This window comes from Amblyomma maculatum, chromosome 5, assembly GCF_055883805.1.
Source record: "Amblyomma maculatum isolate TAMU_Amacu chromosome 5, ASM5588380v1, whole genome shotgun sequence".
In the NCBI taxonomy this organism is placed as follows: Eukaryota; Metazoa; Arthropoda; class Arachnida; order Ixodida; family Ixodidae; genus Amblyomma; species Amblyomma maculatum.
This window is the reverse complement of record NC_139348.1, coordinates 71,000,663-71,028,453: the sequence shown is the minus strand read 5'-3', so window position 1 is coordinate 71,028,453 and position 27,791 is coordinate 71,000,663. Positions and strand designations below refer to the sequence as shown.

Below are 27,791 nucleotides of genomic sequence, written 5' to 3'. Positions count from 1 at the left end.
CACGCGCCAGTGCTTTTGTGACTGTTACTTGCGACGAACTGCATGACGGGCACGCGGCCGCGGAAGGCAACCAGTCACTTTTGCTTACCCACGGCATCTGTACAGCGCGCAGCCTCATCCACCTCCACGACGGCCGGTCTGAGCTCCTGGTGACTAACTTCACCAACGAACCCGGAATCTTTTTCGTGCTACTGCTATCGCGTTTGCTGACTCCTTAGCGGATGTTTCAGAATGTTTTACGTTTGGGGCTGTTAGCACTGTGCAGCCTCCACTTGACCGTCTTGATATTAGTCCGGATCTCTCATACACACAGAATCGTGAGCTACGTGCCTTCTACGAGAGTTCAACACTTGTTTTACGTCCTCATCGAAAGTGCGGCAAACACCTCTCGTGAAGCACCGCACCATTACTCCTGACGACGCCCGCCCTATCCGCCAGCAGCCGTACCGTATCTCAACGACGGAACGTGAAGAGATTCAGACACATGTTCAGGAGATGCTTTGTGATGGTGTCATACAACCATCCAACAGCCCGTGGTCATCCCCTGTCGTGCTGGTAAAGAAAAAAGATGGGACCTTTCGCTTCTGTGTCGATTATCGAAAGTTGAATGCCATCACTAAAAAAGACGTCTACCCGCTGCCCCGTATCGACAATTCGCTCGACAAGCTTCGTCGCGCTCAGTACTTCTCCTCCATTGACTTGAAGAGCGGGTACTGGTAGATTGAGGTCGATGAGCGGGACCGCGACAAAACAGCTTTTGTCACCCCAGATGCACTGTACGAGTTCAAAGTGCTGCCTTTTGGCCTATGTTCAGCGCCGGCTACTTTTCAGCGCATGATTGACACCGTTCTCGCCGGCCTCAAATGGCAAATCTGCTTAGTCTATTTCGAAGACGTTGTCGTATTTTCTGAAACCTTTGAAAAACACCTCGAACGCCTACGCGCCGGATTAGATGCCCTCCGGTCAGCTGACTTGACACTCAAGGCCGAGAAGTGCCACTTTGGCTACAAAGAGTTGAAGTTTCTTGGTCACCTTGTGAGTGCCGCAGGCGTTAGGCCAGACCCCGACAAGACTTCTGCTGTCGCCAAATTTCCCGTTCCTGCAAACAAGAGAAGTTTTAAACGCTTCCTGGGTCTCTGCACGTACTACCGCCGCTTCATCGCCGACTTTTCCAAAGTTGCCGCTCCCCTGACTCGCCACACGCGCGATGATACACAGTTCATGTGGGGCGCCGAGCAACAAGAGGCTTTTGCGGAGCTGCGCAGCCGTCTGCAGACAAGCCCTGTTTTTGCGCACTTTCATGAAGACGCTGACACCAAAGTCCACACTGATGCCAGCAATATCGGCCTTGGCGCTGTACTCGTTCAACACCAAGCTGGCGTCGAAAAGGTAATAACGTATGCCAGCCGCACGCTCTCCCGCGCCGAGACAAACTACTCCACTACGGAAAAGGAATGTCTTGCGGTTGTGTGGGCAACCATGAAATTTAGGCCTTACCTCTACGGCCGCCAGCTTAAAGTTGTCACCGATCATCATTCCTTGTGCTGCCTGGCTAACCTCCGCGACCCATCGGGGCGCCTAGCACGATGGAGTCTTCGCCTCCAAGAATTTGAGTACACCATTGTGTATAAATCTGGCCAGAAGCACGAAGATGCTGACGCGCTGTCGCGCACACCCGTCGGTTTAGTCGATGAGAGCACGGACGATGATAGCGGTTTTTATGGACTGGTCAGTGCTTCAGACATAATGACCCGACAGCGAGCTGACCCGCACTTTCGACCTGTCATTGACCACCTGCAGGGTCGCGCTGCTGATATCACTCGGCAATTTGCTCGGAACCTGTTTGCTTTCTGTGTCCGGAATGGCGTTCTATAGAAACAGAACTCCAGCACTGTTGACTGAGCGTTCCTCCTCGTAGTGCCAGCCGACCTCCGTGCCGATATCCTTTTTGCTTGCCATGATGAGCTCTCCTCTGGCCACTTGGGCTTTGCACGCACAATCGCCCGAGTTCATCAAGCCTATTATTGGCCTAAACTTGCGGACGCCGTTCATCGCTACGCCAGAGGCTGTCGTGAGTGCCAACGTCGAAAGGCGCCATCTCTCAAGCCAGCGGGTTTGCTCCAACCTATTGCTCCTCCCCGAACACCGTTTGACCAAAATCGTCATCGACCTTCTGGGCCCATTTCCGCTGACATCGGTCGGTAACAAATGTATAATAGTCGCGACCTACTATCTCACACGGTATGCTGAAACCAAGGCGGTGAAGCGTGGCACGTTATCTGAGATCGCCCAGTTTTTTATGCAGAAAATGGTGTTGCGCCATGACGCACCGTCCCAAGTAATCACCGATCGAGGCAGGGCGTTTACGGCACAACTTATGCACGACGTATTTGAGCTGAGTCACACGAGCCATCGCAGAACCACTGCTTATCACCCACAGACGAATGGCCTCACGGAGAGACTCAATAAAACGATCGCCGACATGATTGCAATGTACATAGACTCCTAGCACAAGACCTGGGGCGAGATTCTCCCGTACGTCACACATGCCTACAATACTGCCATCCAAGAGACTACGCGTTTCACGCCATTTCGCCTGCACTATGGACGCGACGTTCAGACGATGTTAGATGCCATGCTTCCGTGCTGCACGGATAATGCTCTCATCCCAGACGCTGAACAGTTTGCTCAGCGCGCCGAGGAAGCACGTCAACTTACACGCATCCACATTCAGCAACAGCAGCGAAAGGATACGCGTCGCTACAACCTCCGTCATCGACACGTCATATACCAACCAGGAGAACAAGTTTGGGTGCGGACACCGGTGCGCCGGCCCGGCTTGTCTGAAAAACTCATGTCTCGATACTTTAGACCTTACAAGGTTCTGCGCCGTGTCACAGAAGTGACATACGAAGTCCTCCCAGCGGGTACTGTGCAGACCTTGCGTCGCCAACCACGCTCCGAGGTGGTGCACGTTGTCCGCATGAAACCGTATTTCGCACGGTAATGTGCAGTGTACTATGCACTCGTTTAGTTTTGTAGGGCACCGCCTCCGTTTTATATTCGTTTTCTGTACTGACTTGCATCGCCCATCGCTCGCGCCCGGTCTGTGCTTTCGTTTTTTTTTTTTAGGAGGGGGAGTAATGCCACCTGGTGTCCCTGATATTCTTAGGTGGCGCCTGGAAGAAAAGGATGCCGAAGTTGCCTAGCGTGCTGTGCGCGGAACTTTGCCTGCTGGTTCAACTTCGTCCCGTCTAGCCCTGTTGTCCGTGACCGCATTAGACAATGGTATGTACAAGGAATTCAGAGTATCTATCAGCAATCTGGCGATATTGCGCCCAGTTGACTGGCCCTCTATGGTGCTCAGCGCGAGAAGTTTGCTATTGATCACGCCCAATTCTTCAACAAAATACGTAACCACGATCAGGTACAGCTGCGCTTGGCTGTCGTTACTGCCACCCACGGCAACTGAAAACACACTCTTTTTCAGGCACTCACCATACTCTCTTGTGCGTGACGCGCAATTTCACCGACAATAGCTGTCGTCTTGGTTCTAAAACATGCGTAGCGCTTCGCAACGTAAGACTTTGGGAACATTTTGCGCAACAGAGGTCCCAAGTGCTTAGGGGCGCTCAGCGGGACTTTATGCTCCAACAAGAAATCGGTAAACAAGCACTCCGCACGGATAACATCGCTGTCATCTTGTGCACCGAAGAAATCTTGGAGACGCTGTTGCTTTTCTTGGAAGATTGCTTGAGTGCTTCTTTCACGAAATATGCGTAGCCAAGTCCGTTCTGCCGCCGTGGGAGATGCTGATGTCACAATTGCGAACTCTGCAAAACGCATCATGCTCGCCTTTCCGAGACGGCACAATAGATCCAAACTCAGTAGTATACTGCCTTAGGAAGACCTGAAGATATTTCTTGCGCTTTTTGCTTAGCGCCATAGCCGAAGACTACGTTAACGCGGCACTAAACCACTAAGCCTCTTGGAAACTGCACTGGAACATGCAACGGAGCTGTCGAAGGTAACAAAGAACACAAGTAAACACGAACGTTGCCTAAGCAAAAACCGACGTTAGTGCTGAAACATTAAAGGCAGAAATTAAGCCGCTGGAACTTTAAACAAAACCCGACCTTAGAGCCACGCCTGAACCGCCCCAAGCGGTGGCGGCGCTACAGTCTCAAACAGCTAAGTGAATGTAGTTCTGGCAGTTTTCACCACTGCGCTTGGCTGACTATGGTTTTTAGAACTTTCACTGATCACGATGTCATTCGGTGTCAAGTGGTAGATAGCCTTGGAGCTATGTGGCCAAACTAGAAAAAGGATTTGGCCAAACGTGGGAGCGTTTTCGAGAGATTTCCGTTTTGTTCGTACAATTACCAAAGCATCAAAATTCGGGAGTCTCCGGGATAATTCGGGAGACCAGGCAGGCATGGCAATGTGCTTTCTTGCTCCCCTTTTCGGCCGATTGTAGTTGCACTGTCTCACAGAATGGGAGAGCCAGCCGTCCTAATGTTCATCTTGTTCAGACTCATTAGCAAAATTCGCTTTCATGGAGTACAGATGGTAGCCGTTGCATTGGCTGACCAGTAACCACTATTTGGCTTCATTCAAGATGGAAAAGGATGCTTTTCATGAGACCGGTCGACCATGTAGCTCTGCTGGTACTCGTTTCGTAAACATGCCTGTGAGTATCGCAACAATTTAACTCGTTCGTATCAAACGATGACTAAATATCCGAGAATAGCTCTAGTGTCAGGCTGCAGGCTCCCACTTGCATCAAACGAATGACATACAACACTGCTTCTAGTACCGTCAGCGCCACAAAGCTATTGCAATCGTGAGCGAGATTACATTTACTGCGACTAGAGATAGCTTATTTGCAACTCACACTAACTGCTTTTGGACTACGGCCGATTGCAGCTTAGACAGCGCGCTAGTTACGTTGGAATTACTCCGCGTTTTGCGCGCAAGTGCGGCCCTCCACGCCCGGGCAACGCGATATAGTCTTCCTATCGCGTTGACCATAACTTGCCTGCAGCAGCTCACACAGCCCGGGACTTTCGTTCGAAGGATGGGGATCCAAAAAAATAAATATTGTTACAGACTAGGTACCCCGCCGGGGTGGCTCAGTGGTTACGGCGCTCGACTACTGTTCCCAAGGACGCGGGATCGAATCCCGACCTCGGCAGCCGCTTTTCGATGGAGGCGAAAAGCAAGGCGCCCGTGTGCTGTGCGATGTCAGTGCACGTTAAAGAACCCCAGGTGGTCGAAACTTTCAGAGCCTTCCACTACGGCGTCTCCCATAGCCTGAGTTGGTTTGGGACGTTAAACCCCACAAACCACAAACCAATGTTACAGACTAGAAACAAACGAGCAATGGTGCGAACAAAAGCGATCACGCTAGGCCCGTTGACATTCAATAAAATCGTCTCGTAGTCATCGGTCATCCTCTGTCTTTCTCCGGCTTGCCGCCTCGTAACAATATTATTAGCAATGGGGCGGCTTGAAGTTCTAGAGCAAGTGACAGGTAACCTAGTACATTCGAAAAAGCAGCCTATGTGAGCGGCGCAACAGCTATCGTCAGCCGCCATAAACGTACCAAAAACATCTCGTACCCGATGGCTCCCACTGCGCTTCGCTGACGCTTTTCGTCATTCGTGTCAAGTCTATGGGCGCCTATACTCAAGTTATACACAGGGCACCTTCTGCGTCACCTGGCGGATGCTTATCGGGCGGAGCTGCTTCACCTAAGTATTGTGTACAACGAAGGCTTCGACGCTCTCGGTCACAAAGCAGTCCCAAACATAAGAAAAGGGAAGCTTAGCAGCGAAGTATCAGTCGGTCAGATTTTTCGTATCTGGCTAACTTTCCATTTCTCTGAGGAGATATGTACATGGTTTGGCAGCAGCCATAATTATCCAGAGCACCGCTGATGAAATACCGATTAGGAAGGGTGTCTTTCAAGACAATCTTTTCACCATCATTCACCACTTGTTTACATGTATGACAGCGTCCTTAAAAAAGCTAAGACGTAACACTTATGTTCTTGTCTCAGCTCATGACATTTTAGTGCTAAATAACACAGGTTACAAATTACAGCGCTGACTGAAGGTATAACGCTGTCAGTGAGAATATTGGAGAAATCACTAAAACAGACAAAACGATTCAGCAATCTAAGAACGAACCAGAACTATAATACCATTCTCATCATTTTTCGGCTATACCCACTGCAGGATGAAGGCCTATCCCGTACGACTTCAAATAATATTCGCCTACCGCTTGCAATACTTCGCTAGTTCTAATATAGTAATAATATAGTATACAAAAAATTCATCATCATCATCAGCCTGACTATACCCACTGCAGGTCGAAGGCCTCTCCCATATTTCTCCACATAACCCGGTTCTGTTCTAGCTGCATTCACTTGACCCCTGCAAGAGAGAGAGGGAGAAAAAACTTTTAATTAATAATCAGTAAGAATTCGCAGGAGCTGGGTGGTCGGTGCCCCTAGTCCAGAGCTCCGCTGGCAGCAGATGACTTGCGGACTAGCTGGATAATCCAGGCTTGCTGGTCCAGGTTGTCGCTGGTCAGGGCCGCCTCCCACTGCTCGTGTGTCGGGCATGGCACTAGTAACGTTGGGTCAGGTTTGTCGGCATTCCCAAGAGATCTGATAGAGTGTGGGGCTTGCACCGCACCAAGGGCAGTAACTCGTGTATTTTGTTGGGCTTATCTTATTTAAAATGTGAAGATTAGGGAATGTGTTTGTATTTTTCTCCAGTCTATAGCGCCCGAGGAAGAAAGTTGTTTGTGTGGCGGTGAGAAAATTCTTCTTTCTAACCGTAGGTGTTCCAGTCTGTCGCCGTAGGGTCCTAGGAGAGGGGCGAGGTAGGGATGGGGATCCGCCCGGTTTGTGAGAGCTCGGGCTAGATCATTCGCTACCTCATTTTCTTCTAGGCCTTCATGTCCAGGTGTCCATGTAATTGTGTGCGTCTGGGAGATGGAACGTAATATTGCACACGCTCTTCTGTGAGGATTTCCAGCCAGGTAGTCCCTGCAGGCTGTTTGGGAGTCCGTCACTACGTGTGATGACTTCTTTTGGTGGTCTTGTGTTTTTATGGTGACGGTTATTGCCAGTGATTCCGCTTCCGCAGGATCCTTGGCATAGATCGAAGCCTGAATAATTGGCCTCTTCTGGTGGTCAACTGCAGCTATTGTGAACTTGCCAGGGTCGCCGTAAGCCCCTATGTCCACGTAGACAACTTCCGCGTCATTAGACAATTGTTTTTCCAATGATTTGACTCTGGCTTTCCTTCGACCCTTCTGTAACTCATGGCGCATGTGCTTGGGAATCGGGTTCACATAGATGTTGTTTCTTGTGGATGTCGGAATTTGTGATTTGATCTCGGAAGTTCTTAGTGCCTGCCATAGCCCTAGTTTTGACAGGATTTCCCTACCCGCCTGCGTTGTTGTTAGGCGTTGTTTCTGACTCTCTAGAACCGCCTCCTTGAGCTCAGCGAAGTTGTTGTGCACTCCGAGTGCCCAAAGACGTTCCGTTGATGTTCTTGGCGGGAAGTTTATGGCCGTTTTATAGGCTTCTCTTATGATAGTGTCAATGGCCCTTTTATCAGTGATTCTAATTTCGTGATATGGGAGCCTGTAGGTAATCCTGCTAACGACTAGGGCTTGTACAAGGCGGAGGGTGTCCTCCTCCCTCATCCCTTTCCGGTGCCAGGTCACCCTTCTAATCATCCTGGTAATTTGGTTGACTGTGGTTTTGAGTGTTTTGATTGTATAATCCACTCTCAAATTGCTTTGCAACCATAGCCCCAAAACTCTGATCTGCGAACTTCTTACCCTCATCCGCCCACTTAACTTTCTGCCGCCCCTTGCTATGCTTTCCTCCCCTTGGAATCCAGTTTGTTACCCTAAACGACCATCGGTTATCCTCTCTTCGCACTACATGTCCTGCCGATGCCCATTTCTTCTTCTTAATTTCCACTAGAATGTCGGTAACTTGAGCTATTTCGCTGACCCACTCTGCACGCTTCCTATCTGTTAATGTTACCCCTACCATTTTTCGTTCCATAGCCCTCTGGATTGTCCTTAACTTAAGCAGAACTCTCTTGGCTAGCCTCCACGTCTCAGCCTCATAGGTGAGTACAGGTAAGATGCAACTGTTGTATACCTTCCTCTTGAGCGATACAGGTCAGCTGCTAGTCATAATGTGCGAGTGCTTGCCAAATGCACTCCATCCCAATCTTATTCTTCTTGTTATTTCCTTCTCATGGTCCGGATCTGCGATTACTAACTGTCCTAAGTAGTCATCTTCGCCTACTACTTCCAGTACTTCGCTGCGTAATGTAAACTGCTGCTCCTTCCCGAGGCTGTTGAGCATTACCCTAGGCTTCTGCATATTTATTGTCAAGCCTACCTTTCTACTTTTCTTGTCTAGGTCATCAATCATTATTTGCAGTTCATCCCCCAAGTTGCTTAGTAAGGCAATGTCATCAGCAAATCGCAGATTACGGAGGTATTCGCCATCTACCCTTATCCCTAACTGCTTCCATTCCAAGTCTCTGAATACTTCCTCTAAGCAAGCTGTGAACAGTACTGAGGAGGTTGTGTCTCCTTGCCTAACACCTTTATGGGAATTTTTTTTCTTCCTTTATGCACCCCAATGATTTCTGTGCATCCACCATATATATCTTCCAGCACTTTCACATACGGCTCGTCTAGCCCCTGATTTCGCAATGCCTGCATCACTGCCGCGGCTTCAACTGACTCAAATGCTTTTTCGTAATCAATGAATGCTATGTATAAGGGCTCGTTATATTCCGAGCATTTTTCTATCACCTGATTGATGGTATGGATATGATCGATAGTAGAGTACCATTTCCGAAAGCCTGCTTGATCCTTGGCTTGATTGCAATCTAAGGTTGTCCCGATTCTATTAGCGATTACCTTAGTAAATACTTTACACGTAACAGACAGTAAGCTGATCGGTCTGTAATTTATAAGGTCTTTAAAGTCCCCTTATGAAAGAGCATAATGCTTGCAATCTTCCATGGTTTCGGTACCGTCGATGACACCAGGCACTGTGTATACAGGGTGGACAGTTTTTGCAACACGATATCCCCGCCGTCCTTCAGCAAATCTGTAGTTATCTGATCCTCTCCAGCTGATTTCCCCCTTTTCATAGATTGTAATGCTTTCTTGACCTCGTGCTTCGTCACTGGTTGGACTTCTGACTGTTTTTTCCTACCGCCAATCTCATTACTGTCCTGACTACTTTGGCTACTGTAGAGATCTGTATAGAACTCCTCAACTACTTTGACTATCTTGTCCATATTCGTGATGACGTTGCCCGCCTTCCTCGTCGCATACATCTGGTTTTTGCCTATGCCCAATTTCTTCTGTACCGCTTTAAGGCTTCCCCCGTTTTTTACAGCATGCTCAACGTTCTCCATGTTACATTTCCTTATATCGGCCACCTTGCGCTTATTGATTAGCTTTGATATCTCGGCCAATTTGATCTGGACTGTTGGATTGGAAGCATTCATACTCTGGCGTGTCTTAATCAAATATTTCGTCTTCTCAGACAGCTTGCCGGCGTCCTCTCTAACTATCCTACCGCCTACTTCTACCGCGCACTCAGTAATGACATCTCTGAAATTATTGTTCATTGCTTCTAGGGTAATGTCGCCATCCTCGGTTAGAGCTGAATATCTATTCCGTAGTGAGATCCTGAACTCTTCTACCCTCCCCCTCACCGCTAATTCGCTGATGGGATTCTTTCTTACAAATATGTTGCGTTCCTTCTTCAGATTTAGGCTAATTCGGGACCTCACCACCCTAGGGTCACTGAATCGCACTTTCCCGATTACCTCTACATCTTGCACACTGGCGGGGGTTGAACACATTATGAAGTCGATTTCATTTTTAGTCTCTTCGTTCGGACTTTTCCATGTCCATTTCGGGTTCTTCCGTTTGCTGAAGGAGGTATTCATAATTCGTAAGTTATTGCACTCTGCAAACTCAACCAGTAACACCCCTGCTATTCATAGAACCAATGCCATGGTCACCTACTGCCTGGTCTCCTGCCTGCTTTTTCCCTACCTTGGCATTGAAGTCGCTCATTAGTACAGTATACTGCGTCTTTACTTTTCGCATTGCCGATTCTACATCTTCGTAGAAGCTTTCAACTGCCTGATCATCATAACTACATATAGGTGCATAGGTCTGTACAACCTTCAGTTTATACCACTTATTAAGCCAAATTACGATGCCTGCCACCCTCTCATTGATAATACGGAATTAATTTGTAATACTCGCTATATACTTATTGACATGGAAACCCAGTCCTAGTTATCGCCTCTCCGGTAAGCCTCGATAACACAGTACGTGCTCTACAGTACAGTATATGCCTCATCCGGCCTCCTAACCTCACTAAGCCGCATTACATCCCATTTCATACCCTCTAGCTCCTCTAACAGTAGCGCTAAACTAGCTTCACTAGCTAGGGTTCTAGCGTTAAACGTTGCCAGGGTCAGTTTCCAATGGCGGCCTGTCCAGCGGAGCCAGGCTTTCTTAGCACCCCCTGCAGCGTCACAGGTCTGACTGCCGCTGTGGTCAGTTGTTCCGCAGCCGCTGGTGACTGAGGGTCGGGGTTTTATGGAGCTTATCATGAGAGGTTGTGGCCAATTACTGCACTAGGGTGGCCAACTCCTGTTCTGGTGAGGGAGTGCGCTGCCAGAGGTGTTCACCGGCATCAGGTCGCACCCCAAACCTATTTATGCAATTCCATCGACACGCGGATTTTTTTTTAACTCCGGTGGAGAATTGCGCTGCACCGGGATTTGGGCACCGGTCCTCTTGTATGCGAGGCGGATGTTCTACCGCTACGCCACTGCTGCAGAATTAGGACTATAATATTATAATACAATAAAACTTCCCGCTCATCTGCTGGCCAAGAACGTTGCCAAGGCACCTCTCGGCGGCGACCTGTCACATTTGGGCTCTGTTACCCGCGTAGGCGAGAAGATCTCGAAAGTGAAAGTTTTCTCTTCAGAACTCTTGTGCTCTTTTTGCTTTTTGCTTCCCGCCATATTAATAGCATCGCTTCCATTATTTTTTATTTGCCCCGCCGGGGTGGTGCAGTGGTTGCGGCGGTCGACTACTGTGCCCAAGGGCGCCGGATCGAATCCCGGCCTCGGCGGCCGCTTTTCGATGGAGGCGAAAAGCAAGGCGCCCGTGTGCTGTGCGATGTCAATGCACGTTAAAGAACCCCAGGTGGTCGAAATTTCCGGAGTCCTCCACACGGCTTCTCTCATAACCTGAGTCGCTTTGGGACGTTAAACCCCACAAACCAAACTAAACAAAATTAGTTTTGATTTAAACCTTCCTCCTGATTGGAGAGGGTACACGTGAAAGCCGAATGCCGAAATCAAAAGAGGAGCGCTGAAAATGGGGAGGGCTGCTTTCTACAGAGAAGGTTCGCCAAAGGACAACGACGGTTTCAGTTAACTACAGCCGTCGTTCACCACCTTGTGGCCTATGTCTTGGCGTTTGCTTTTCCAGCAACGCATTGTACCAGCCGATTGGCTGCGCGAACACGACCCGATGCGGGCCATATGCCTTACGAAGCTCGCTTGTTATTGCCCTACCAGTCTATAGCTGTGCTTCGATGGGACCGGACGTGGTTGTGGATGTCTCACCTGTATCGTGTTAGGCCCGGGTCATTTGCGTAAGCAAACTGAAGCGGGCATGACAGAGAACATTTTGGATGTGGCTGAGAGGAAGCGAATGTGTCGGCTAAAGGCAGCCGAACGGTGCATGAGACTTGAAAAACGAAGAATACGTGTGCAGATTATGGCTTTCTAGAAAATTTATCACTAGGTGAATGTTTTAGCGATGTTGTGAAAGTTGAAAATGTAATTTTTAGCTCTCCCATGTCTGAATATGTCGCGACGAAAAACCGTGATTTTTCTTTTCTTTCACACGCTTTCTTTCAGAATTCCAGAAATACTTCGAAGCAGAAACACAAACGCTTCATATGGAATAATAAAATATCAGCACATCGCAAGAAAACATGTATCGACGATAAACAAACAAGGTCTCATTGAACAATTACCAAACTCTTTAACTTCACGGACAATTTCACTATAAGGATTTTAAAACTCGCCTTAGTGCTTACAATAATACAGAAGGAAGACTTATTTGGAGTGAATGCAGAAGTTAGCTGCACATAGAATTGAAGAAAGAAGGTGCGCACTTATTAATAATTAGTTGTCAGTGCAGTATTCCCTTGTGTGTGTGTGTGTGTGTGTGTGTGTGTGTGTGTGTGTGTGTGTGTGTGTGTGTGTGTGTGTGTGTGTGTGTGTGTGTGTGTGTGTGTGTGTGTGTGTGTGTGTGTGTGTGTGTGTGTGTGTGTGTGTGTGTGTGTGTGTGTGTGTGTGTGTGTGTGTGCGTGCGTGTGTGTGTGTATGTGTGTGTGTGTGTGCGTGCGTGCGTGCGTGCTTCTGTGAACTAGACAAGCGATGTCGAAGTTGGGTCGAAACCTCCACGTCACCTGCGTTAAGAGCAGCCCAGCAAGCCAGAACGTAAAGTTTCCTAATGTAATGAAAACCCCATACTACCACGAAACACCATCGTCATACTGGCGATTTGTCGTGGAACACAGGTCTTGCGTTGATCTCCGGAACAGAAATTGAAAACAGTTCTTAGATTACGTCAGCTTTTAGGCGATAACTATGAAAATGGGTTGTGTAAAGTCGGCCTAAAGGTGAGTTTAGTGTGGGTTAGCTTTAAAATAAGTATGATCATGCTTTATTGGGTGGAGTGGTAAAATCTGGTGTATAACTTGGGACTTCGTGTAGAAAATGTCCGATTTTGACTAGTCTAGATTAAGTGCAGAGTAGGAGTAGATTTATTATATGAACTGGGTTAAAATAGATCACGGAGGTAAATTTGTGTTTTCTAAATCAGACTGCATAGGGTAAATGTTGATTATCAGTTGATTGCATTTAAGTAATTGGAAGTAAGATGGATTGTGGCACAAATATGTGGCTCGCGGTGTTGGTTACCGGGCATTATTGGTGTGTAATGTGATGTATGGGTGCCTTAGGTGGAATAATAAATCAGAGCCTCGCCTTCGTGTCACATAAGTAACCTTTAGTGCCCTTCGCAATGCTGTTTTCAAGAAACTGTGCCGTAAATGTTACCAGGACTTTAACTTATTACCTCTCCGTTTCCAGCTAATCACCATTATAGACTACGCCCTGAGGAAATGCTTGCACGGCGTTGGTCCAAGCTAGCTTATATATATCGTGTGGTGGTTCTAATAAAGTTGTATCTTGCTAGTATATACCAATTAATATGTGACCTAAAACAGAAATATCAAAGTAATAAAGAGTGATTAGCGAAGGGTATGCCGACGCTTCTTTGGCATGCCGCATGGCTGGCATGCGGAAGCCAACGGAACTATTTCGCTTTCAGATACGCGACGACCGCAAAAGATAACGCCTGGATGAAAGTGTTCGCATTTCGAAGGCAACTTTGGCAGTATAAATTGTGCTCCTTCATTGATTTATCATGAATCGCCCCAGCGGGCCATTCCGATATTTCGCAGGTCCTTAGTACAGAGTGCTTACTTTTGTCTCTTGCAGATGGAAACAAGAACTCGTGTAAGCAATGAAGATGCCTCGGCTGCCAGCACGAATGGCCCTGACATGTACGCCATCCGTAAGTGCGTCGAGGTGTACGACGCAGCAATGATACCAGTGGCGCCCATCTTAGGAGCCATTCTTGACGCCTTCCAGCCATCTTTCCTCGACGAAAGCGACCTCTTTAAAGGGCAGCTGACGGCAGAGGAGAACGGGAAACAAAGAAACCAATTTATCGATGTCGGCTGCGGGACTGGCAGGTACGGCGGAATTATCCAAACCTGGAGGCGTTACCTATATTTGGGCCGCTTGCCGTTGGAGAAAATGATGTGCGATGCGACGGGGGTCTTGCATTCTGAAAACACTGCCAGATTTAAGGGTGGTGAGGTCAGTGCAAGTTGTTTCCAGGCTCCCTCGTGTGGAAGCGGCTGCATAGAAATAATTGATGGGGTTTAATTTCAGTTAAACCCGGTTAGTTGCGTAAACAAAGCCGACGTAGCTTCTCTTTCTGTCCCTTCTTCGTTGTCTTCTTTTTCTTCTTCTTCTTTTCTTTTTCTCCTTTTTTCCTTCTTTTCTTTTCTTTCTCTTTTCCTTCTTCCTCTTCTTCTTCATTTTCTTTTCCTTTATCTTCTTATTCTTTTTCGTTTTCTTGTTGTTCTCCTTCTACGCCGCTCATCGCGACGGCAGCACCCCCACTCGCCAGCAGCGCGGCTCCATCTGCGGCGCACCATGGCTGCTGGCCGCGGCCACGCTACATGACGCTGTCGTCGACACTGATAGCGCTCCCCGGCGCCCGCACTGCTCACGCGCTTCGATAGCGAAGTAGTTTTGCCGGCTATGTGTTGTTCGTGCGTCGAGTGGCGTCTGTTTCTGTGACGCTTGCACATCATACAAACATAATTAGTTATTCAATCAGCCTGTCAAGTCAATTTAAACAGGAGGATAACAATCTGAGCACTTTACGCAGATGTAGACGCCTAAGCCTAGGCTTGGGCGTTTTGCTGACAAGAGCTTCTTATTTGTCGATGTTTTTAGGTGCAGCTGCGCCTGAAAACATCGAAGAATAAGAAGCTCTTGTCAGCAACTTTTATTCTGAGCTATTTTTGCCCGTGAAAGATGAGGACAAGTTCATACAAAAATAAGGTACTGGAATTCTCACGACTGTGAGCCCGCGCTTCATTAAAAAAAAAAAAAAATAAAGCATGCCGGACAGCAAACAATATTTTCTTTCTGTAGCGGACAAGCACGTGGGAAACCCAGCCGCTAAGGGCAAACAAGCGATGTGATACAGCTTAAGAGCAGAACAACAAATTAGCACGCCATGCGTCTGACAACAGCGTGTACTCACACAATACGTCGCGCCCCTCTGCATGGATATTTAAAGCTACCCATTACAAGGAATTGCACCTTATTGAAGGAAACAACGTTTGTTCTTACATTAGTGTGCAGTTTCAACAAAGTTGTTAACTTCTAAATTTCGGCGCTTATATCTTTATACGCGTTAGATTGCACGCCCTAGCTGTTTGTCCATTGGTTTCCTCTTCCCAGGCCTTCATTGGTTTTTAGGCTTGGTTGCTTCCTTTTTTTTACCTTTCTTATATCACTATTTTTCTTCGTCTCTATAGCTGCCTGCTCTCTTCTCCGTCGTGCGTTTGACATGCCGCACGAAAATTCCAACCCCTTGTTCACGTATATGCGGTCGCTCTTTTCACGGCGCCGTGTGCTTTCCGCTCCCTGGTAGCTAGGCGACACGTTTTTTTATTTCTGTGCAAACTTTACTTCCTAGTTCTGCCACCTTTCCGGACCCACTGTGTTGCGTTATTCAAGGGCCCGTTTACCTAGCTGATGTGTCGTTCGTTCTTCATGTCCTTACTATACATCTACTCCCATCCGGTTCAGTTTAGGGTTTCGCATTCTTAACCGCTTTACCTGTCTAGTTTTGTTCTCTGCTTAAATTTCATTTACTAATAAAGCCCCTGGCTAGTACCTGAAAGCCTAGAGCACGGAAACAAGTTGATAGAGGACATTGTTCAATATTGGACTTATTTTTGTATCGGACCATCATCCTCTATTTATTCTATGTCAAAAAGGCCCTTAAGACTGTTACAATTACTGTCGACGACAGCCTGCGTGCCTTTTCCTCGCTTTCAGTCCAAGAAAGCACAGTATACAAGGAACGTGGCAGTACAACAGTACAACGCAGGGATTTTATTTCAGTACCAGATACATGTGCTCAATCCCAGATAGTAAGAGTGAAATGACGACACTATAGCCTATAGGATACATACTGAGGAAATACAGCCACCCAGAAGTACTGTCAATGATCAATGGGCAGAGAACTAATGTTCACTGAGGAAATCGCACAATGCATTCCTTACGTAACACGCCTGAGCTTGAGGATACGCATTTTTATCGACTTCCTTCACTTGTTCTCTGCTTGAGGCATAAAATGAAGCCTTGTGAGAGCATAGAATTTTATGACCGTGTTTTATATCTCCTTGTTCTGTTTGCCACAGCCAACCATGTTCAGCCTTTTCCGAGTCAAGTCTAAGATCAATTCTTAGAATAAAAGGTAGCGCAAAAGGACGAGCACAGAGGAAGGGACACAAACGCGAACGCTACTAACAACTGAACATTCAACTTAAACTGAACATTAAAAAGACAAAGATCATGGCGTCTTGCCCTATCAAGTCCTGGAGCATCAAGGGGCAAGAAGTGGAAGCTGTGACAGATTTTCTCTTTTTGGGCTCGAAGATTACCTCGGAAGGAGACTGCAGCCATGAAATTAGGTGACGCCTGCTTCTGGGAAAGAGAGCAATGGTTAGCCTTGACCGCCTAGTAAAGAGCAGAGACATTAGTCTGCCAACCAAGATCCGTATAACTCGTGCTATGGTCTTTCCAGTTGTGATGTATGGATGCGAGAGTTGGACTGTGAAAAAGGCTGACCGCCGAAGAATTGACGCGTTTGAATTGTGGTGGTGGCGAAGACTCTTGAGAGTTCCTTGGACTGCCAGAAGATCAAATCAGTCGATATCGTCGACCATAAACCCTGACTGTTCATTGGAGGGTCAAATTCTAAAGTTAAAGCTCAGCTACTTTGGTCATCTGATGAGAAGAGAGGAGTCGCTGGAGAAAGATTTGATGCTGGGAAAGGTTGAGGGTCGCCGGAGAAGGGGTAGGCAGCGAACGCGATGGTTAGATGACATCCTCGAAGCACTGCATATGAAGTTATGTGATGTTAGGAAGATAATGAGAGACCGGAAAGCGTGGCCTGACATGGTCCATAGGGTCACGAAGAGTCGGACATGACTGAGACCTGAACTGAACTAACAACTGGTTTTAATTCCGCAGGAGTTAATATATAGGCGTACACATTGCATGCGCACATGACAATTGGGCAACCGCCGCCTTCTTATCAGAAAAGGAAATCTACTGACATATCGAACAATCGTTGAAAGACCGGTAGCAAGATGATCAGCCGAGAAGGGCATCAAAAACAACCACCTAAAGAAAAACGAGCACGCGCGTAAAGGACGTTACACTTCTTGCAAATAGTTCTCCAGGAAGGCGCGCTCGAAGGAGTATAAATTAATTGAAGCTTCGCTAATACAGGAATTCGATTTTTTGTCAATGTAAAATGCCTCCAGCAAAACTCTGGCTTTTGTGCATGAGCTATGTGCCCAGAATGTTTCCCTCATTTAAGCGAAGCTCGTACTTGCACGACAGAACGTGCGAAACCAAACTCGCGAACCTGTCTTTTTGTGCTATGTTTTGGGCATGCTCCCTTAAACGCTCATTAAGGCACCGCAACGTCTGCCCTATATAACATCTTTCACGGGACAAGGGAATTAGGTAATCCACTCCCAATTGGAGACATTTGACGAAGGTTCCTTCATGTCGCTTCTTGCAACCGCGCTCAACATCCCCGCATATGCGAGGGCACAGCTTGGCCAACTTATTTGGGGCCGAGAAAACAAGCGGCACATTGTGCCTTCTGGCCACTTTCTGGAGGTTATGAGAAACCTTGTGTATATAAGGCTCAGGTTTGGCACTAGCGCGTGGAGTATCAGAAATCATTCGTCGAGGAGAGTTTTTGCGACTGCCGTTAAGACCGAAAAAGGAAGACCAGCAGACAAAAGCCTGTGAACCTGATTATCAAAAATAATTTGCATTTCGTGCGAACATGACTTACGAAGCGCAGATTTCAAGCAGAGCGAAGCAATGGCTCTTTTCACAGTCGTAGAGTGGGAGGAGTCGGAAGGTAAAAGCTCTTTCATAACACGTGTTATGCACGCCCAGCAGGTGTGCCCCTTGCTGAACTTCAGTGCCTTAATGACCGTTTAAAGGAGCATGCCCTAAACCTAGCACGAAAAGAGAGGTTCGCGAATTTGGTTTCGCACGTTCTGACGTGCAAGAGCCAGCCTCGCTTTAATGCGGCAAAGATTCTGGGCACACAGGTCATGCACAAAAGCCAGAGATTTGCTGGAGGCTTTTCACATTGACAAAAAGTCGAATCACTGTATTAGCGAAGCTTCAATTAATTTATACTCCTCCGAGCGCGCCTTCCTCGAGAGCCATCTGTACGAAATGTACCGTACTTTACGCGCGTGCTCGTTTTTTTTTAGGTGGTTGTTATTGATGCCTTTCTCGGCTGATTATCTTGTTACTGGTCTTTCAACAATTATTAGATATGTCAGTAGATTTTCTTTTCTGCTAAGAAGGCTATGGTTGCCCAATTGTCGTGTGCGCATGCGATGTGTAGACCTATATTTTGTTACGTGCTTTGTACACACGGGGGGTTTATTTACAGGGATCGGTCCAAACAGGACTGCGGCGAATCGTACAAACGTCCCTCTTCCCTTGCTCTTCCTTCTTCTTCACCGATCTACCCGACCGTTCTTCTTCATCTTCCGTCGACGTTCTACGATGGCGCGTGACAATATTGTTAACTACTGCGGAATTAAAACCAGTTGTTAGTAGCGTTCGTGTTTGTGACCCTTCCTCTGTGCTCGTCCTTTTGTGATACATTTTATTCTAAGAATGTATCGCCAACTAGCCCAGCAACAAGTTTTATTGAATCATAAGATCAAGTTCGTCATGCTGTCTGCTTTTAGCCTGTTGAAGCTAAAACAATGCGTAAATGAGTCCTCCAGCATTACAATCAGTTCCTGAAGATCTGAAGACGGATACAGCAGCCCGCTTTTATCCACCTCTTGAAGTGCAACCGGGGGCGAAGCAGTGTGTTTGATGCTTAGGGAGTTTTCACATTTCAACGTTCGAGCTTATGGAACGTTAAGGCTACGCTACACAAACTAAGTCCCAAATTAAATCATAATAGACAGCGCACAGACACTCAGACCAGCCACAAAGAGCGGCGCGCACAGCCAGTCAACCACTTGAAAAGAGATTTGGAATGCGAAGAACGGCAGGCAGGAGAGATCGAAGTTGCAGCGCGCGCCACCTGTCGCTAGCATGAATGACTGCGACAGCCTATCGCATGCGCGGGCCGGCGGGGATGCGCTCACCTCCCCATCTAGGCAGCGGCCGCTGCTCATGGCGACGGCAGCGCCCCCACTCGGCAGCGATGCCGCTCCATCTGCGGCGCACCGTGGCTACCGGCCGCGGCCGCGCGACGACTTGAGCTGGGAGACCAGCGGTAGCCGCTCCGGTTGCCATGGCGACGGTAGCGGAGCCACTCCATCTAATGTGCACCGTGGCTACCGGCCGCGGCCAACCAACGGGTTGAGCTGGAGCCCACCAGCAACTGTTCCTAAGGTCACCGTAGCTACCGGCCGCGGCTACGCGAAGGGGCTGAGAGCTCGTGTAGTATTGCTAATTACGCAATAAAATAACATGCAGAACCTTAACTTTACGCCAAATTGTACGCGATACATGATTAGAATGGAAGTGCTCCCAGCCAACAGCCCCATCTATTAGTGACCTATGAATCTGCCCCTGACTGAAGGTGCACATGAGATATATGAGACGCTGATGTAGAGAGGTTCCAATTACTTTATACCACATGCGGTTCATTGACATGCACGAAGTATGCAAAGCACATAGGCGCTTTCTCATGCCGCATCTTTTGGTTTGTACATACCACTGCCGGGGTTCGTCCACATCTTTTGGTTTGTACATACCACTGCCGGGGTTCGTTGTCATTTTCTTGGATATCAGTAGCCGACAGCTATTACTGCTAATCCCCTCTGTCATGCCACATGAATTTTATTTTAGTTACCTTGGTGATAACGTCACCGCTACTGGTGAAGGACGAGTCTGTCACCAATTAATCTTTATTATTTTGTATACTGTGGTAACTAAGGAAAACGGCTGTCAGAGATGCAGCTCTCCTGGCAGTTTTTCGACTTTAGTCCTGATAAAAGCTTTTTTATTACCCAGCAGGATGCGAACCGTGGTTGACGATGACATCATGCGATAATTTAATTAGGTGATACCCAATATAGGCAAAGGTATTTCTTCTACAATAATAGGCTTATTGCTTATGAAGTCAATGTTGTTTCGCATGACGTGAGACTGGACTATAGCAATGAATATAGACTTTATGCAAAAGTGCAGCCATCTAGCGACCGCCGCACGCGTTTCTGAAATGTTTCAGATTAGTTGAACAGAGGAGCCACTGGATTAATGCTTGTTGTGGCTGGTAATGCCGACATACTGTTATGCCCACTGCTGTACGCAAAACTAAAATAAGGCTGTCTAAGAAAAGAATGAGCGAGCTATATCCATTGAGTTTTTTTCTTGTGGCCTTGTGGTAGTCAGTGGTCCCATGCTTCCCTCGCTAAATGTGCACTTCGTACAGCGCTGCGCCTAAATTTTAAAATAGCATCTTATTTAGCCTGCTCTGAACGATTTCAAATTCGCACTCAGTGCCAAGGCAGACGACATATATCGCCCGCAGTATGTTACATTTTTCTGTTGAAGATTGCCGCATAGGCTTTTCGTGTAAAATATCTAGAAAGGTGTTTGCTCGTAATATCCTTATTGCGATAAGTTATCCCAAAATTTACACTTCGTGCATACAAGCTGTCCAGAGATGTTATACAGACGTCAAGGTATCCAGATAGAAAACGTAGCCGCGTGGCTGCAACGTAATTGTGCAATATATTGCTGGAATACGTGCACACGCTTGACATTGCGTCTGGTTATTAGGCAGACCTCTGTGATATGACTACGGAGGCTTAGGTATCAATGCATCCCCGATGTATCCATTTTCACGAAATGGAGTCGCGATGTGACGGTGAGAGAAGTTATCTGAGAAGGATCAACGCGCGAAATCACGTCTTTAACCAGCTGCGTTTCGCTGGCAAATTCATGGTTTTAGAATTCGTTTCTCGGTTGTATCGTTTTTCACCCGCTAAAAAGCTATAAAAATCTAGGGAGGGCATGGGAACAGCTTGTGCGCACGCTGTGAACAAGTCCAGGTCCATCGTAGCGCACCGTTTATTAGTTGTCAATCCTATACTATTAGGTAAAAGCAATATCAAGCTCCTTCATGTACGCGTATCAGCAAAACGCACGAAATCGCGGCAACGATCGAGGCAGAGCTCCAGGGCGCGGTAACATGGATAACTTTGCCCGCGCTGGACTCGAAAGCAGCAGCCGACACTGTGTAATCACATCGCAGACGTGTATTACATCCGGGAGCAATATCAAACTCATTCATAGACGCGTAATTGAGCAGCCTATTAAGTAATCCGCCGGAGCAGAAAGGGAAATGAGACACGGCAGAGCGGGTTTTGTCTTCATTGACGTCGCAGTTCGCAAGAAGTGTTGGCAGCGAAGTACCGCTTTATGAATTAAACTTGGAATGTAGGCAGCGTGGACAAGTCCGTCGCCCATTCTTTGTTAATTTTTGTAGCGAAAGCTTCACTACGCCCGGTAGTTTGAGTGTTCAGCATAGCGCCAGTTTTCACCTTCATCTGACCTTGACAGATACTGCGCGTTTATTTCCTTATAAACCAATTTACAATGAAGCGAAGCCATAACTATGTTAGCATAGTAGGTCTACGTGTGACAACAAATTCTGCTCTTCGCATGACCTTGAAATAGTTAAGTGGATAATAGTTCGTTCACAGGAAGGGAAAAGCGCAATATGTGTCACTAGTTTTGTAGACACCTGACCCACACCGTAAAAAAGGAAGAAGATGGGAGTGAAAGCGGAAAGAGAGAGAAAGAGCAGCAGTAGTAGAGGGATCCGGAGTAATTTTTACCGCCTGGGGATCTTTAACGTGCGCTGACATCGCACAGCACACGGACGCCTCTTCGTTTTGCCACCGTCGAATGGGGGTCCACGATTTCGCCGTGTTCACTCAAATGCATATTGCACCTGCCTTTCTCCAAAATCTAACTTGAAGAGAGATGCAGTCATGGGTTGTCCGATGTCACCTTGGACAACTTTGAAGGCCAAAGACTTATACTGCGCCTTTCCTTTGTTGTAAACTAATGTACAACATAAAAGATAAATATGAAAAAAAGATTTTGACCTGCTAAGGTGTAGGTTTGGTTTGTGGAGTTTAACGTCCCAAAGCAACTCAGGCTATGAGAGACGCCGTAGTGGAGGACTCCGGAAATTTCTACCAACTGGGGTTCTTTAACGTGCACTGACATCGCACAGCACACGTGCGCCTTGCTTTTCGCCTTCGTCGAAAATCTGCCGCCGGGGCCGGGATGTGATCCCGCGTCTTTGGGAACAGTAGTCGAGCGCCGTAACCACTGCGCCATCCCTTCGACAATCCTGTGGCTTCCACTCAGAAGTATAAGACCTCTTCCTTTCCCCAAAACCTAATTATGAAAATTATGAAATGTGCTGTGCGATGTCAGCGCACGTTAAAGATCCCCAGGTGGTCGAAATTACTCCGTAGCCCTCCACTACGGCTTCCCTTTCTCTCTTTCTATTTCCCTCCCACCTCCATCCCTTTCCTTACGGCGCTGTTCAGGTGTCCACAGAGCAAGAGTGACAGATACTGCGCCTTTCCCTTTCTGTGAACCAACCAACCAACCAAAATTATGAAAAACCACGGATTGAAAAGCGGGTGTCTATCGCTGCAACACCCGCAGCTTTCGCTTTGTCACTAGGTTAAAGCCATGCTTTAACTCCCATTATTTTGTACTTTATTTATGTGTGAATGAGTGCAAATAGCACGATAGCCACAGCACTACAGACGCAACTAGCGCGACGGGCAGCAGCCGCAGCAGGGCGGCCGACTCAACTCTTCACCATTGCGTTACTTGGTGTGGTTCGCTGAACATCTTATAGATGGCAGCAATTTTTCATAAGGTCAATATCAGCCGGTCACCTGCGGGACGCTAATAGTTTTCTGTCATTTGCTGTCAAAAACGCACTCTATTGACTTTAAAGTACCTAAAGTACAGCGCTGGTAACTGATACTGGTTGATTTACTGATTGATTTAGAGGAAGGGAAAGGCGCGGTAACTGTCTCACTTGTTTTCTGTGGATTGATTGATTTATAGGAAAGGAAAGGCACCGTAACTGTCTCACTTGTTTTCTGTGGACACCTCAACCGCACCGTAAGGGAAGGGAGGAAGGTGGGAGTGAAAGTGGAAAGAGAGAAAGAGGAGCCGTAGTGGAGGGCTACGGGGTAATTTCGACCACCTGGGGATCTTTAACGTGCGCTGACATCGCACAGCACACACGGACGCCTCTTCGTTTCGCCTCCACCGAGACGCAGTTGGTTGGTTGGTTGGTTGGTTCATAGGAAGGGAAAGGCGCAGTATCTGTCACACTTGCTCTGTGGACACCTGAACCGCGCCGTAAGGGAAGGGAGGAAGGTGGGAGTGCATAGAGAGAAAGGGGAGCCGTAGTGGAGGGCTACGGGGTAATTTCGACCACCTGGGGATCTTTAACGTGCGCTGACATCGCACAGCACACACGGACGCCTCTTCGTTTCGCCTCCACCGAGACGCAGTTGGTTGGTTGGTTGGTTGGTTCATAGGAAGGGAAAGGCGCAGTATCTGTCACACTTGCTCTGTGGACACCTGAACCGCGCCGTAAGGGAAGGGAGGAAGGTGGGAGTGAAAGTGCATAGAGAGAAAGGGGAGCCGTAGTGGAGGGCTACGGAGTAATTTCGACCACCTGGGGATCTTTTACGTGCGCTGACATCGCACAGCACACGGACGCCACTTCGTTTCCCGCCGAGGTCGGGTTCAAACCCGGGTACTCCGGTACAGTAGTCGGGCGTCTTACTACTGCTCCCCGGCGGGGCCTGGCAACTGATAAAGCATGTGAAGACAGGCGAACACAAGCGCTACTTACTGAAATTTTATTTCCAAGCAAACACATATAATGAGGCATAGAGAGGGGGCAGGCAAGGCGGTGCTGAGCCATCTACCGTATGTGTCCGTCGTTCTTCCCATGTTTTGTCTTACTCCTAGCGCAGTTGTTTAGGTATTCATTACCGACTAGCTCGGCAACTTGCTCTTGTGAATGTCAATGGCAGGCGTAACTCTTTAAAAAAATTTAAAAAAATTTGTGAAGTATTGTTTTAAATAAAATGTTAGACAATTTTTAAAAGGTATGATTTTATTACGCAGGGAAGATTGCCATGTTTGTATTGTCATTTTTACATACATACATACATACATACATACATACATACATACATACATACATACATACATACATACATACATACATACATACATACATACATACATACATACATACATACATACATACATACATACATACATACATACATACATACATACATACATACATACATACATACATACATACATACGTACTGCTGCAGCTCCGTGGAGGGATTTCAGCAGCATGGGAATACATAAATAATGAAATTCATGTAAGGGGGATGAATATAATCAATGTCATATTTCAACAGGTTTCAACAGTGCAAAACAAGATAACATAACATTAACTGCATGCAACACATGTTGTGATGAGACGTACAGTTTGTATTCGGGTATTTTTGAGGATGGCTGAAGTACTTGATTGTTGGTGAGCAAATTTCAGTCAGTAACAGTTGTTGGGAGAAATGAGTACATAAATACGTCATTTGTGCGGAAAGGTGCTATTACCACATTGTTGTTGATGTTTTGCAGAATATATAATAAAATGTTCGTTATATAGTTCATATAAAAATTTAAAATGCGGCTCGCAATTTTCGTTCACTAAAAAAACCAAACCTCCTCTTCATGAGTAATAAACTGAGAGAGATGCTTTCCAGAAGTTGGCATATATGGCATATATATGGCATATATATAGAAGTTGGCATACAACGGTCCTTTTTTACGCACAGTATTTTTACTGGTTCTAGTTTTTTACGTACGCGCCCGAAATGATGACAGCAAAATGTAGTTTTGGAAATACGATGAACTTATGTGAAATAGGTTATCGCAAGTAATGGAGAGTTTAGGGGGGCTTCGAAGAAAAAGCAATTTTGTATTTTCATTAGCTATCATATAGTGCGGTTATTAAAGTTATTCGTAATCCAAAGTCCTAAATGCTTGTACGGAACTGTACATTGTTCGAAACGAACCTCACAAATAAACGTGTTCCCCAGGAAAGCCTGGTTTGACAACACCAGTGCAAATTTAAGCTTTAAGGAAAAGTATAATGGCATTTTAGAAAAGGTTCTTGTCTGGAAAATTATCTAAAGGCATAAGAACACCACGTAGCGTCTCTCATTCTGGGGAAGAAGATTATTTGCGTCGGGCAAAATAGAATTTGTACATTAGAGGTAAGCTGTAATGAGGTCAAAGTGCTGCCAAATAATGCTCAAATTTGAAATAACAAAGGCGTGACACAAATTTCTTTTTTCAAGCTAGTACTATGGTATAGTGTCTGGAAATTTCATTATAGCATACTGAAAAATGTAACACGAAATATTCAAACTATAGATTCTATTTCCATGGGTGTACGATGAGAGAGAGTTAGAACTGCACGAACTTAGAACGAAAACCGCTCAAAAGAACCAAACACAGGGAAACTGCGCCCGTTCTGTCCACTTCTTTCCTATGTTTCGTCATTTGCTCAGTTTTCAATCTATAGATTCGATGACGGTGTTTTCCAGCAGCAGTGCTATGCGATGACGGTGTTTTCCAGCAGCAGTGCTATGCGTGCACACACATTGCTAGGCGACGATATCACATCCAGCTCGTGCGGGCAGCACACTGACAATAAAGGAAAAAAAATAATTTAGAGCACAAAGTGAGAACTAATTATTTCTTGTTTGCCATGGGTTTTACCTAAACTTAAGGCTGTACAGAAAATGCTTGGAACTGGAAACGTACTTTTATCGCACTTTTTGCTCCATCTTCCAATGTTGTTTTTTTCATCCGCATGCACATTTCTTTTGCAGTTGACCTAACATGGGTCGTTATATAGTCTGACGTTCGACGGAGCACCGTCTAGTCAAGGGGAATCATTATTAACAATGAAGATTGGGTTGCTGACAATCGACTCTCTCGGATCTTCAGAAAGCATGGAGTGCACATTGCCCACGTGCCAACAAGTTAGCTGCGAGCCGAAGTTGTTAATGTGAAGGACCAGCTACCACGTGCCAAGTTCCTTGGGGTTGCTTGCCGGATACCATGCAGGGACTGCCCCTGCGTCTACATTGTGCAAATTGGAAACCATCAGCGACGCATAAAGTAGCACTAGGCCGATGTAAGGAAGACGCGCACAGCGAAATGTGCAATTACCGGCCACGAGATAGGCTGGGATGTAGCGGCAATCTTGGCAACCAAAAGAAACACATCGACATGACTACGTTTGGGATCCATAATCATCTAGACGACGGCGAAAGAGCTGAACAAGAATGACGGCACACTTCATAATATCTACGGAAAACGATTACGCTGCATGCTGAGGCATATATAAGCTTTCCCTTCTTCCGTGACAGTTCTATTGTGAACAAGGGCCCCGTATGGGACCCGAAAAGGCATTTTCATTTTTTGACTTGGTCAGTGACTCAATCTTCATTTTTAATAAGGTGTTATCATATCCTAAGCGCAAAATGTGCATTGTATGGATGCGAGGAACGAGCGTAAAACAAACGCCGCGTGAAGTCCTAGATGACAGTCCAAGTCCTCGCGAAGGCTTGAAGGAGGAACGCGGCTGCGTGCTCACTTTTCCTCTCTGGCGCTCGTTGTGTTGTCGAACATTTTAAGGCCTCCCAGAAACACGTCCGCAGCACCTCTTCCTTCATGGAAATAGTTATCTCCTGCGACGAGAGCTACTATCTTTTAATTTAAGTGCACGCGAATCATTCACAGTAGTGCAGCATCTTAGAAATGTCATATTCAATTACTTTTGCTAGCGGATTGCCACAGAGGAGGGCAACCCTTGCACAAATATTCTATGTTTCGAATATGCAGTTTTTCCTCTATTCCTAAAGCGCCCGCACAACTATGTTGATGCGCGTATTGCTCGAAATAATATTTTATCGATGCGAAACAAGTGCTGGTTAAGCAGCAGTTGCTTAGTATCTGAGAGCCGAATTGCTTACCTTAACGCCACCAATGTTCAATAATATAACGACGTCAGTATTAGCAGCCGCCGTACAAATCTTCAGAAACAATTTACATGACGAACCAGTGGGCAGTACGTCCGGCAATACTCCAGCAGCTGGAATGTAGTTTATAGTAATGCACGTTTAATACGTAGCCACTAGGAAAGCCCAGGTTGCAAATAAGAGTTAAGCAGGAAGCACCTTGTTTGTAAAAATATATACACGTATATGTCTTCAGCAATGATAATTACCAACTCACTGTAACACCTCGTTGTGAATGAATGAAAGCACTAAGTGTAAATCATGCCTCAATCAAAACTGTCAAAAGTAAAGTTCGAATAGTTAAATCGTCTAGTCTTGTTCGAGTGGTCTTACAATTCTAACTTATTTAGTTCTTACGATTATGCTTCGCGCTCATTCGTATTTCCACATTCGGTACATGCGTATATTGGGAAACGTTGAAAACCGAAACAAAAACTCTTCGATGCGATATTGTTCGATGGGAATCGAATGCTTTTTCAAATGACCACGTACAAAACACACCTCCTTCGCATTCACGTATATTAACGAACGCTTGTATCACCTTCCTGTTTAGTGGCTAATAGAACAA

At 46.6% G+C, this 27,791-nt stretch overlaps 1 protein-coding gene across 1 annotated transcript in view; it reads left to right on the top strand.

The window, feature by feature from the left end:
• LOC146188483 (4-vinylphenol methyltransferase 2-like) overlaps positions 1–27,791 on the top strand; it is a 51,116-nt gene that overhangs the window by 1,330 nt on the left and 21,995 nt on the right. The window contains exon 2 of the mRNA XM_084605057.1: positions 13,671–13,927. Coding sequence (XP_084461183.1) covers positions 13,671–13,927 — 257 coding nt within the window. The remainder of the gene's footprint in view (positions 1–13,670; positions 13,928–27,791) is intronic.